This window comes from Aphidius gifuensis, linkage group LG6, assembly GCF_014905175.1.
Source record: "Aphidius gifuensis isolate YNYX2018 linkage group LG6, ASM1490517v1, whole genome shotgun sequence".
Taxonomy (NCBI): domain Eukaryota; kingdom Metazoa; phylum Arthropoda; class Insecta; order Hymenoptera; family Braconidae; genus Aphidius; species Aphidius gifuensis.
In genome coordinates, this window is record NC_057793.1 from 8,058,565 (window position 1) to 8,071,320 (window position 12,756).

At 24.7% G+C, this 12,756-nt stretch overlaps 1 protein-coding gene across 1 annotated transcript in view; it reads left to right on the plus strand.

Moving 5' to 3' along the window:
* Nucleotides 1-12,756, plus strand: part of LOC122859308 (semaphorin-1A-like) — a 99,995-nt gene that overhangs the window by 79,618 nt on the left and 7,621 nt on the right. The window contains exons 5-9 of the mRNA XM_044162768.1: nucleotides 619-789; nucleotides 10,958-11,045; nucleotides 11,767-11,871; nucleotides 11,953-12,041; nucleotides 12,394-12,535. Coding sequence (XP_044018703.1) covers nucleotides 619-789; nucleotides 10,958-11,045; nucleotides 11,767-11,871; nucleotides 11,953-12,041; nucleotides 12,394-12,535 — 595 coding nt within the window. The remainder of the gene's footprint in view (nucleotides 1-618; nucleotides 790-10,957; nucleotides 11,046-11,766; nucleotides 11,872-11,952; nucleotides 12,042-12,393; nucleotides 12,536-12,756) is intronic.

A 12,756-nucleotide genomic window follows, 5' to 3' on the forward strand; every position in this document is an offset into this window, starting at 1 on the left:
GTAATTTCAATTTTTTTTTCGGTAAAAAAATAATTGTGAACGTGTTAGTAGTTGCTGGGTGAAAAAAAAAAGAGCAAAAAGGGAGTAAAATTTTGGTGAAACTCGTGTATATAAGCCGTTGAATATTCAGTGCGATTTTGTGGTTTAAAGTTTTAGAGGCACGAGTATATAGTATCACCAAGCAACTGTCGTCTGTGTGCTTTAACTCAACTTGATATCATGGTATTCGTGTAAGAATATTATACAACTGTGTGCATATACGTATATATCAGGATGTGGTATACTATAGTATTCTAATTAGGGGTAAAGAAGCACCACACTGCATACTAGAAATAAAATCTACAATTTTATACCTTGACAGACGCTTTTGTATGCCTTGAATTTTTAAATGCTTTTCATCAAATTTCTTTTATACATTTAAAATTCAGCGCTTTAAATATTATCATTATTTTAATTATTTTTATTTTTTAGTTTATAAAATAATAAAATATAAATTCTCTTTTTATTTATATAAGATTTTATTTTAAAAAAAAATTTATTTAAATAATGTGTATTCATTCGTGAAATAAATATAAAAATACTTGCAAAAAATTTATTTAATTTAATTATTTTTTTCAGCGAGTCCAATGGACAAGTACAGGTGCTCATCGTGAATTGTGTTACCTGAAAGGAAGAAATGAAGATGATTGTCAAAACTACGTTCGTGTTTTTGGTCGTCAAAGTCCTGATAAATTTTTAGCATGTGGAACGAATGCTTACAAGCCTCAGTGTCGTCAATTCACCATAAAAGTAAGTTTAAAAAAATAAATTATTTATCCTTTTTAATATTAAAACAAATATTTAAATATTAAATTGTTTTAAAAATATTAAAATTCTTCATTTTAAAATATCTTTATACTCTTATAAAATATATAAAAACATTTTTAAATTTTTAAAATAACACTCGGAAGAATTTTTCCACTCATAATGCACGGGTATTATTTGGTTGATAAATTTTCAAATTCATTTGACAGATAGTCAATGATAATATTAAAAGTAAAAAAAAAAAAAATTTATTGGCTTTATTTTGAAGTGGTTAAATTAAATGTATTTTGTGGATTACAAGTGACCCAGTGGAATTGAAATTTTAGTCGGATGTGATATCGAATTTTAGCCGTGGTTCAATGCGTTGCAATTCACAGCATGAAGCATTGTTGCTAATTGAGTGACGTAATGCTCGAGAATTTGACACATGTACATGTACCATCACTTATTTTAGAAAGAAAAAAAAAATATCTCTAAAAATATATTTATTTTCTAGCCCTTTCTATATTTATTTTTTAGATTTTTCTATATTCTTTTTTATCATTATCAATTCATCACTATTTAAAATTTTATTATCTTTATTTTATATATTTTTATAAACGACAAAAAAAAAAATTTATTTACTTGATTATTCGCGGTAATATTATCGTGGATTTGAGGTATGTATGATGAGTGATGTAGAATGTAAATTATAATATACCGAGCGATGATGTCGAGTGACATAAAAAAATAAAAAAAAAATAGGTCAATTTCTGTGCTCATGAATTTTCATTAATTAGTTGTATCATAAAATGACGTAGTTTAAATAATTAATTAATTTTTTTTTTCACTCAACTTTTAAATTTAATTATCAATTGAATTTTACAATTTTTTTATTTCCAAAATATTAAATATTTCATTGATCTTTTATTAATATTTAAATTTAATTTTCATATTTTTAAATTGAATGTTAAAAAATTATATAAATAAAAGTCATTATCACATGCATATATGTAAATGAACAATAGAAAAGTTGAATTAAAAAAAATTATAAATAATAGATAACTGACCTTTTACACTTTGATAGACATGACAGTTGAATGAATTGTTTGCATTGATATTGTGAGCATGATACAAATATCATTTAAATTAAAAATGAAAAAAGTTTGATTTATTATTCATTGTTACTGATGTTACTTTATTTGACTTTTTTATATTTTTTATTATTATTAACAATATGTTATCTATGCAAATATAAATTCGTTGTTTAAATTTAAATATATATATAATGTATAGAGTCATATTTATATAATTACATCAACTTACATGTACATAGACAATTTCTTGAAAACTTGTTGCCTATAGTATGAGCTCATTTTAACTTTAAACGACAAAGTAATATAGCTCTTTTACCCTTTACTAGCCCATCAGGCTTTTTCCCATGTATTATATATATATTTTTTTTTTTTCATTTCCACTCTTGTGCACACACCTTGTCCTCTCTCTCGATACTTGACTTGGAGCTTTTTTTTTTTTTTTTAAAGTACGCGCGCAAACGTGAATCGCTTCATGACCCTCCAAGGCACTTTGACGGATATATTTTTTTGCAACTGTAATCTGCTCTCTCTCTCTCTCTTTGTCAATCTCACCATATGCATCTATGCAACTAGAAATATATATGTATTTATCTGGAGAGGAAAAAAGCTGCTTCACTTTTTGCACAACATTAACCATGTCGTATATTTTTAAAATCTTGAAAAAAAAAATAAAAAATGATACATGGAAGAGATAACTTTACTTTGCGCAATATTTATAAAATAAAATTACGTATTTTTTTTTAATTTAATAATTAAGATTTTTAAAAGAAGGAAATTATATTTGATATGGAAATTTAAAGCTCATGTAGTTTGTTTGAAAAAATAATTTAATTGAAATATTTTTGAAAATTTAATTTTGAGGTATTAAGTTGTTGGTAACTAACCTAATTAACTGGGATGTAAATATTTGAAAATTTGTTTGTATTATCGACATATATGTGGCCTATCGAGTATTCAAAATCACTTGAAATTTCGCTGAATTTACAACTACTGCTTGATCGAGTTGTATCGATTGTCATTTATTTTCAAGTATTTTGTATTGCATCCGTATCAAATTTAATATCTACACAAAAATTAATTAATTCATTTGATATTTATTTGAGATAAATGAAAATTTAATTAACAAAAAATAAAGTAAATTATTTGAAATTAAAATTACAAGGTTAATTGTTTATTTGATGAAAAATATGAAAATTATTTTTTTTTAAATATTAATTTATTTGTGGTTAATAAATTTTATTTGAAATTATAAAAATAAATTTCAAAAATTTATATACTTGAATTTTGACTTTTTTTTTTCTATAATAATTTCAAAAAATTTTCATACTACATTTTATTAAATAAATAATAAATATTAAATTTATTTTTTCAATTTTTTTATGTAATAATAATTACAAATAATCATTTATTTACTTTAAATATTTAATTTATTTTTCATACAAATTAATATTTATTTCGTTAAAAAAAAAAAAAATGAAACTATTCAAATAAATGATTTATTTTTTCAAATATATTTTTCATTTGATTTAAACCATTTAATTAATATTTATCTAAAATATTTACTCAAATGAATTATAATTTTTTGAGCATATAAAAATTATCCAATACACTTAATTTTTCTATTAAATTTTCTCTCCAATTTTTTTCCTTTTAAAATGCATCATCATTATTTTATTGATTTTATTTTTTTCTCAACTTCACAATCAATCTTTCATCGTTCAATTTTAAGCCACAAATGTGGCATATTCGCTGATGGAATGCCGAAAACTTGATAGATCGATTCTATCAAATTTCAAAAGTGCATTTTATACATATACATATATTTTCATACATGTGTTCAGATCGAGCATCATTCAAATATAATACACACATGAAAAAAAAAAATTCTAAAAAGTTGAATATTATTTATATTTATTCTTTTTTTTACAATATTTTATTTTTCGTTTTTATATCATGTTAAAGTGTATATACGTACTTTAGTTCTTTGTGAGTTCAATGCTACTCTAACGTTTTTATTTTTTTTTTTATTTCATTTCTCTTTTTACTCTGTATATAACGTCTTTTTTTTTTTGTTCATTTTTCATCACCCATTTTAAGCTCGATTCATATAGAGATTCAACCTTTCGTTGAACTTTTCATGTTTTTTTATTTTGCGTCAGATGGTTTTTGGATTAGATGTTCATATATATAAACTTAATACCAACCACCACCCTCCAATGTATATAATATCGTCAATATCACAAAAGTGCGAATGAGAAAATAATAATAATAAAAAAAAAAAAATAGCCAAGCTGTCCAGAGATCTCGACTGATAGTGCAGAGAAAAGTTTCAACTTTATACATATATAGATTGTCAAAGCAGTATTTTGGATTATAGCCAACTAGCCCCTGTGCATTGTGCATTTATGTATATGTACTTGTAAATCTATTGCTATATATATTCAGCGTATATACATATGCTGAATATAATACACCACCTCTCGACTCTTGCATGCTTCCATTGTGCGTACCACCACCACGATCACATGCCAAACATCCATCTGCCATACATGTGGCAATAATATCTATTGCATCAATATACATATATGTCAACACAATATATGCATATATATATCTGTTACAATTTTATCATACTTGAGCCCTTGAATGTATGTATACATGCAAACCGAAACATCTCCGTTGTATATACATAACTTGGTAGAATCACGCCTCATCAAACTGGATAATTCGATATATGCTGCAGTTCACCAAGTAAAGCATTAATCTCATTATTTATATGTATATACTTGATATCATCAACTAAACAAATTCCAAAATAATAATTACTATCCGCATATTATTATTTTTACAAAAGATATATAAAAAGAAAAAATAAAATAATTATGCTATTTAAAATTCAAGGGGATGTTTACTACAGCTTTAAAGGGACAAGGAAATTGTTATTACGACTTTTCAGATGTACTCTAAATTTTATATTCATTTATTTGATTATTTTTTTTTTTCTTTATTTTAACATTAAATAGTACGTTTTGTTTTTTTGTTTTTTTTTTTTTCAAATATCGAGGGGATAGTTACTAAAACTTTGGAGGGACAAGTGATTTTAAAAACAAAATAATTTTTGAGTTATTTAAAGTTGATTTTTGTGTAATTTCAAAAAATTAATATTTCATTTGATTTCAATGAATCACAATGAAACCATGTGATTTCAAGTGATTTTAAAAATTTTATAATCATTTATTTCAAGTCAAATTTTACATGACTAAATTTATTTCAAGATTTATTAAAGTTCATTGAAAAAGAAAAATTATTCACACAAATTATTATTATTCAAACAATTTTTTTATTTGGCAATATTGATTTCGGGTAATTCACAATTTCATATGTGACTTTACGTGATTTTGCAAAAACTCACATGATTTCAGTAAAATGATTTGAGGAAAAAAAAAACAAAAAATATCAGAAATTTCAATGATTTCCAGTTTGATTTCGACAGACGAAGGCCAGTGAGATTTTATTTCATTTTTTTTACCTCAGTTATTTGTTTAATAAGCATCAGCAATTAATAAATATTTTTTTTATCACAAAACACCGGAATCAACGTGTATATCCGGTAATTTTTTACTTAAAAAATTATTTATTTTGATGTTTCATCACATATTTTACATAAAAGTGCAGTAAACTCACATTTATTTTTTTATCATAAAAGAACATGGAATTTTTATTGTAAATTTAATAAATAAATAAAAAAATTTTTTAATTTTAAATCTCAAAAAGAGCAATCTAGTGAAGGTATACCTGTATATATAGTCACGCCTGTCATTTTTATTTTCATATAGTTTTATTATTTATTTATAAACATATATGTTTTCAATTTTCTATATATATATATTTATATCAGTGAAGAGTGTCGGTTTGTTCCGCCGGAAGTAAATCACCCACCGGTAACGGACCAAAACGAACTAAAACGAACGGTTATTTCCAATTTATGCTGGTCACGTTTACCTTTTCGTAACTCTTGGCCTTCTTCATCGTGTCTGTTTCCTTCCGTTTGTGTATCTTACTGGACGAACAGACGAGCTTTTCACCCTCTTATTTACCTTTATATATTTTTCTATATATATATATCTATTGCCTTACTTAAACTACCCTCTATTTTGCAGTTTTGCACCAACAAACATTTTCTCTCGACACTGATGTGTATACTGCGGATTCATGACGAGCTTTTTCCGAGTGGCCATTCCGTGCAATGACCTTCCTCAAATTTACTATAAATATATATCATTTTTTTTTTTTTTCATAATGATAAATTCATTTATTTATTTATCTATAATAAATAATATAAAATTTTTAATTTTTATATGAATTTAACTTGTCACTTATTAAATTAAAGTTTAACATTTATTCACAACTTTTATATATTTTGATTAACTCGAGAGAGAATGAAAGGATGATGTGAAAATGTCAAAAACACAAACCATCACATGTATACCTTGAGTGACATGATAATGCACTTTATTTATTTTTTTTTTTTCAATTTTTTTTTTTATAGTTTGAATACATATGTCAAAGTTTTTCAGAATATTCAAGTGTTAACTTGTGATGGTAATTATTTATCGATATAAAATATATATTTCATTAATAAAAATTATTATATTTATTTTTAAAATAATCCTAAATAATTGTTTATAATATTTTTTTGAATTTCATTATTGTAAATTTTTTTTAAATTAAATATTTAATCTTTTTTTATTTTGATTACTTATACTTTGCTGAATAATCTCTTTGATGATTAATGCCAATTAGTATTTATCCATTAATTCTGCTTTTAGTATTAAAAAATTTAATAAAGTATTAAAAAAAGTAATCGACAAATAACTAAAGTATTTGTTTTCCAGAAAACCATTATTTTATTTTTATAAAATGAAAAATAAAATTATCCAGTGTAACTAGATATTTAACGAGTATAATATTTTATTCATTCCCAGAAATTGAGATAAAATTTAGATATATAAAAAAAATTAAAACTCATTACTTTGAAAAATAAAAAACTATTTTAAAAAAAAGGAGATTTTTTTTTAGCTTTATTTGTGACACTAATCGAGACTTGATACTAATGCCCAGGGTATTTTTATTTTGACAGTAAAAAAAATGAAACAGCATAAAACTGTCAGTGACAATAATTCATTTTTTGCTATAATAATTTTTAGTCTTAACAAATAAAAGTCAACTAAATAAATATAAAAATAAATGTCACAAATTGTCATTTAAAAAAAAAAAAAAATACTAATCATATTTATACATCAAAAAATAAAAAAATTGTATCTTTATTTTATGAAAAATATTATAAATAAATAGAATCATTTTTCGGTCGTTCATAAATAATTTTTTATTTATATTATAAAATATTTTGATAACGTTATCAATTGAATTTTATAATACAAAAATAAAAATAAAAAAGATTTTTATTGTTCACAATTTTGCTTGATTGTTTAATGAGAATATTCTGATAAAAAAATGATGAAATTCATTTCGAATAAAATGCCTTAATACTTCTTTATGCTTTAATTTAAAAAAAAAAAAAAAAAGCCAACAATATAAATTTTTAAATGTAAAAAAAAGAGGGAGAGATTATCAATTTAGAGAGAAAATCTGAAAATATAATTTAAAAAATATGTAGCTTGTTGTGCAAGTGGTAAATTTTATTTAGTAAAATTGGAATCATCATTGAGAATATATAAACAGCATGTGCAACTAAAATGCAATGTAGGTATGCGGATATATCGTTTGTTCGTTTGCCGATTTGAAACGCTCGATTGGCTTGCATGCCTTTTTTGCGGTCACCTTAAAACCTGAACAATTCATGCCCTCTAACATTTCAAATTTAGATATATATATTTTACATTGTCTATTAACCTTACAGCATATTTTAAATTTAACAAAACCACTGATTAAATTCTCAATCATTCATATATTTTTAGAATATTCAATTATAAAAATATTGCAACAATAAATACATCAAGTAATTTTGTTTTACCTTAGTGGTAAAGTCTTGAAATATTTTTATCTTCTTTTCGATTTAAGGGTTAAAAAATGGTCCATTAGATTTTGACTTCATCGAATCCAATGATTTACACTACTTGCCAAAGAAAACCGATAAGATTTATTTTTCTTTCTTGTCTACGTACTCCATACTTTTTATATTTTTTTATTTCTTTTTTCTATTTTTTTTTTTTAACGTTTAACACTTTTTTTTTTTCTTCGTCTTGATGCGACACGATTCTTGAAAATCTTCAATTTATCTGAGAAAAAATAGTGTCTTGAATGACATGAAAAAATAATAAAAATTAAAGGTAAAATTATTTTTTTTTTTTGTCCTTCAAGAAGCTGACAGACAAAAGTGTAAACGAAAAGAAATTTTTTTTTTTTTTTTTAATACAATTTATATTAAAATGGCTGTATTTTTTTTGGTTTGTCAAATGAAATTAGGGTTAGACAAAAAACAACGTGGAAGACTTATTACTTTTCCAGGTTTGTTTAGAATTTTTTGTGGAAAAAAAAATTTAAGGAAGTCTGTGAATTTCCTGGCAACTGCTGGAACGTTCAACACTCGTACTAACTTTTCAAATTAATGATAACTAAGCGAAGGCGAAAAGTTAAGTAACTTGCACCCACAAGATAACGGCTTACATCTCATACTCATTTTCTTATTTATAATATAAATTTCGACATAAAAAATTTACTCTAAATTATATTAATTTATTTTAATTGACATTCGCACATCATACAAGTCACATTATTATTTCTATAAATAGAATAAAAACTTTTTTTTTTACACATCATTTTACAAAGTATTATTTGAATTTTTTTACTGTTTTTTTTTTTGTTAAATAAATTCCTTAGTAGTTTACATATAAATTTTTATGAAAATTATAATTTTACTACTTGGAAATTGTTACAAAACTTTTAAGCCAATGAAACAATCTTATAAAGTCTTACAACCCTTATATTTTTAATACAAAAAAAAAATATTTAAAATTAAGAAAAAATATCTAAAATAAAAGAAAAATATCATTTTATTAATTAGTATTTTTTAGTTAATAATTAAAGCCTTTTAAATAACAAAAAATCACTTGAATATATTTTTATTTAACGTGTTATAATGAGTAAATAAAATTATCGATTTTACAATATTTTATCAAGGATCCAATGTAAATATAAAAAACAAAAAAAAAATGCAAGTAAACATTTATTTGTCAAAGAAAATTTTCTTTTAGTATTACTCACGCGAATTGTAAACCTGCAGAAAATAAATAAAAAGAGAATTTATTTATTTATTTAGAAAGAGCAAGAAAGAAAAAAAAAAAATAGAAAAAAAAAAAAAATGTCGGAGGATATAAGTAGTTGAAACATCGCGTGCAAGGTATCGACAAATGTATAGCACGTATTTTATATACAGACTGTAAGCATCAAAGGATGAGTACTTGTTATATATACATATAAAAGTATAAATAAAAATGTCTAGTTATTCTGCGCCCTCTCAAACCACCAGGATCAAACTGAACACGATGCGAAAACTTGATCCGGCTCATCTGCTCCTCGATACCTCTCTATTTCTTTTTCTAGATTCTACTTTTCATCGATAAATATATATATGTACCTGTCAATAAAAAAATCGTTGCTCTTTTTTTATTCTATTTTTTAAATATTATTTTTCCTTCCTGTTGATTTTTAACGCTGTATTTCTTCTTCGTTCTTTTTTTTTTCTATTTTTTATCATCTTCATTTTTCCATATCTCATCGAGTCGATATTCAGCTATACATGTTCAACACATACACATGCTAAAGTATCAAATTCTATATTCATTGGTCTTTCTTTTCAATACATGGATTTTATATGATAAAAAAAAAAAAGCCATCGTATATATCTATTAATCCCCTCGGATTTTCATATAGCAGTTTTAACAACTAAAAAGAAAAAATAAAAAAAAAATTGCTACAGAAGTTTATATATCGAATATATATTTGAATGTATATTCCAGGTGTTATTGGCACTTGATATATATACTTTTTCTTGTATAAAAAGTTTATATATATTTTTTCGTAAATTATTCAACCAAGTTTTTTTTAATCAACTTTATGTCTATCAATGTGTAAAAAAAGTGTCATTTAATATTCTAGGAGTTTTATTTATTTAATTTTTATTTTTCAAACAAAATGATGTTTTGTATTGGTTATCAATAAATCAATTTTTGCTAAATCTGTATTTAGTAACATTTATTTTCAATTTAAACATTTGAAAAAATTATTAAAGTATTAATGTTATCAAAAAGGTTATCTGGAACACAAATTTTTTGATCGGATATTTTTAATTGAAATTATTCGTTGTATGAAAAATTACGAGCATTGTTATTATTGTTAATAGATAATGAAAAAGTAAAGCTAAATAAATAGTGTCAGGAAATCTTTGTTAAATTTGTAATTTATTTTTTACTTGCTATTTTTTGAGTTTATTATGTATTTAAATTTAAAACATTTATCGTCTTAAAAATAATATTAATTTTATTTAAAAAAATAAAAATTAGTTTATATGTGACTTTTGTTTACTTGCAAATAGCCGCAGGGCCTGTAGCTCTGAGCGTCGAGTTGGGGTACGGTTTCGTCGTATGTTAAGCACCGTACCCCTTGGTCAGTTGTTGGATGGGTGACCGGTACCGCACCGGTCACTGTGATTCCAGCGTAAAACAACCCTGATCCAACGAGGGATTACTGGTCAGTTGGCGGATAAGATGGCCGTGATCGGGACGGCCCGAATTCCGCTGTAAAATCTCCTGACCCAACGAAGAAAAACAACCTGGTGTTGGAGAACTTGGTGGTCTTGACCCCAGTTCTCATCACCCAACGAAATTGGGCTTGTCCCACATTTTTTTGTCATTTTTTTTTTATCAAATTTAATTTTTATTCATATTTTAACTTTTAAATATATTTTATTAAATTTATTATTATACATTATAAATGAAATAATAATTATAATATATCCTTGATAAATTTGTAATTATTTTATTTTTTTATTGTTACAGAATGGTGCTTATGTCGGCGGAAAGGATACTGATGGCCTTGGTTTGTGTCCATATGATCCACAACACAATAGCACAGCTGTATTTGCTGGTGAGTTTAATTTATATATGTTATGATGATAATACAGGGCTGTATTACAGTACAAAACTGAACATGATACGATAATAAAAATAATATAAAAAAAATTAAAAAAATAACTATACATTATAGAAGAAGTATTAATGCAGAGTAGAGGGTTGTAGATGGAATGGAAAAGTAGATGGATAAAACATATATACAGATACCCATATATTTTGTGTTGCTCAGACTCGCATAGATTTTTAGCTACCAACACAACGTGTACTCAGTTTTCAGTTCTTTATTTAAAAATAAAAAAAAAAGAAATATTTTTTTTAAAACCCTTTAATTTTTTTCTTCTTTTTTTTCACCTTCTCGTTCTCCATTCATTGCCTCATCTAGGGGTTTCTAACCCGGCCATTATCCTCGTGGTTATATAAATACTACTTGTCAGGGTATATATTTTCGTTTTTCAGCCCTCGTACATTTTAAGTTAAAAGATTAAGGGAGGGAGCTGTGACACATAAAAGAACTTGAAAATTGCATACATACACATATGTATACATGTGCTATTTATTAATTGAGATATCAAATTTAAAATTACCTCCCCTGTTTTATATATCACATGCATTATTCATCGAAATATTTTAGTGTTTCATTACTCCAATTCATGTGTTATTGATTTCTCGTTATTATTTTAAACAGTTTTCATTAAAATTAATAAAATTTAATGCTTATTTTTTTTATTCATCAGGAGGACAATTGTATGCAGCTACTCTTGCTGATTCTTCTGGTGGTGAACCACTGATTCATCGTGAAAAAATTCGTACAGAACGTTCAGATCTCAATCAACTAAATGGTATTTATTTCGCCATAAAAAAAAATATTGCTTCTTAATTATTAATGCGTTTATAGCTAATTTAATTTTTTCAATTTTTAGGTCCAAATTTTGTGAGCTCTTTTGCTTATGGAGAATATGTATTCTTTTTTTATCAAGAAACAGCAGTGGAGTATATGAACTGTGGAAAAGTAAGTATTGATAAATAAATAAATAAATGAAAAAATAATACATAAAATTTTATCACCGGCCGTACGCTCTATTGCACTATGAATTATCAGGTTTTCGTGTGCACAAATAGATATCAAAGTATCTTTTTTTTTTTTATTATTATATTGTTTGTTTATTTGTTTTCGATAATTTTTTTATTTGTTGTTTTGCTCTATTTTCTTTGTCACGGTTTTATTATTTGCGGTTGTGGCCCCATTTTAAGAGATTAAATTTGATGGCATTAAAAAATATATATATAAAAAAAAAAATAATTTCCTGACGCTTGGGGCATTTTAAATTGCGCATATACAACTTTATTAATGAATTTTCCAGGCCGTTTATTCACGAGTTGGAAGAGTGTGCCAACATGACAAAGGTGGACCCCATGCCTTCAGTGACAGATGGACCAGTTTTCTTAAAGCACGACTCAATTGTTCTGTTCCAGGAGAATATCCTTTCTACTTTAATGAAATACGTAAGTTTTATTATTTTGTTTTTTTGCTGCTGCTGATTCGTTTTTTTATTTATTTATTTTTTTTCTTTAACAGCATTGTCGATAAGTACAGTACATTTTCTAAATTAATCTTTTTATCCATTTAAGTACACTGAGACTCTTGGGCGAGAGTAAATTAAACAACACAAAGTGTTATACTACTCATTAAAATTTAACATTATTCATTTTGAACAATATATTCT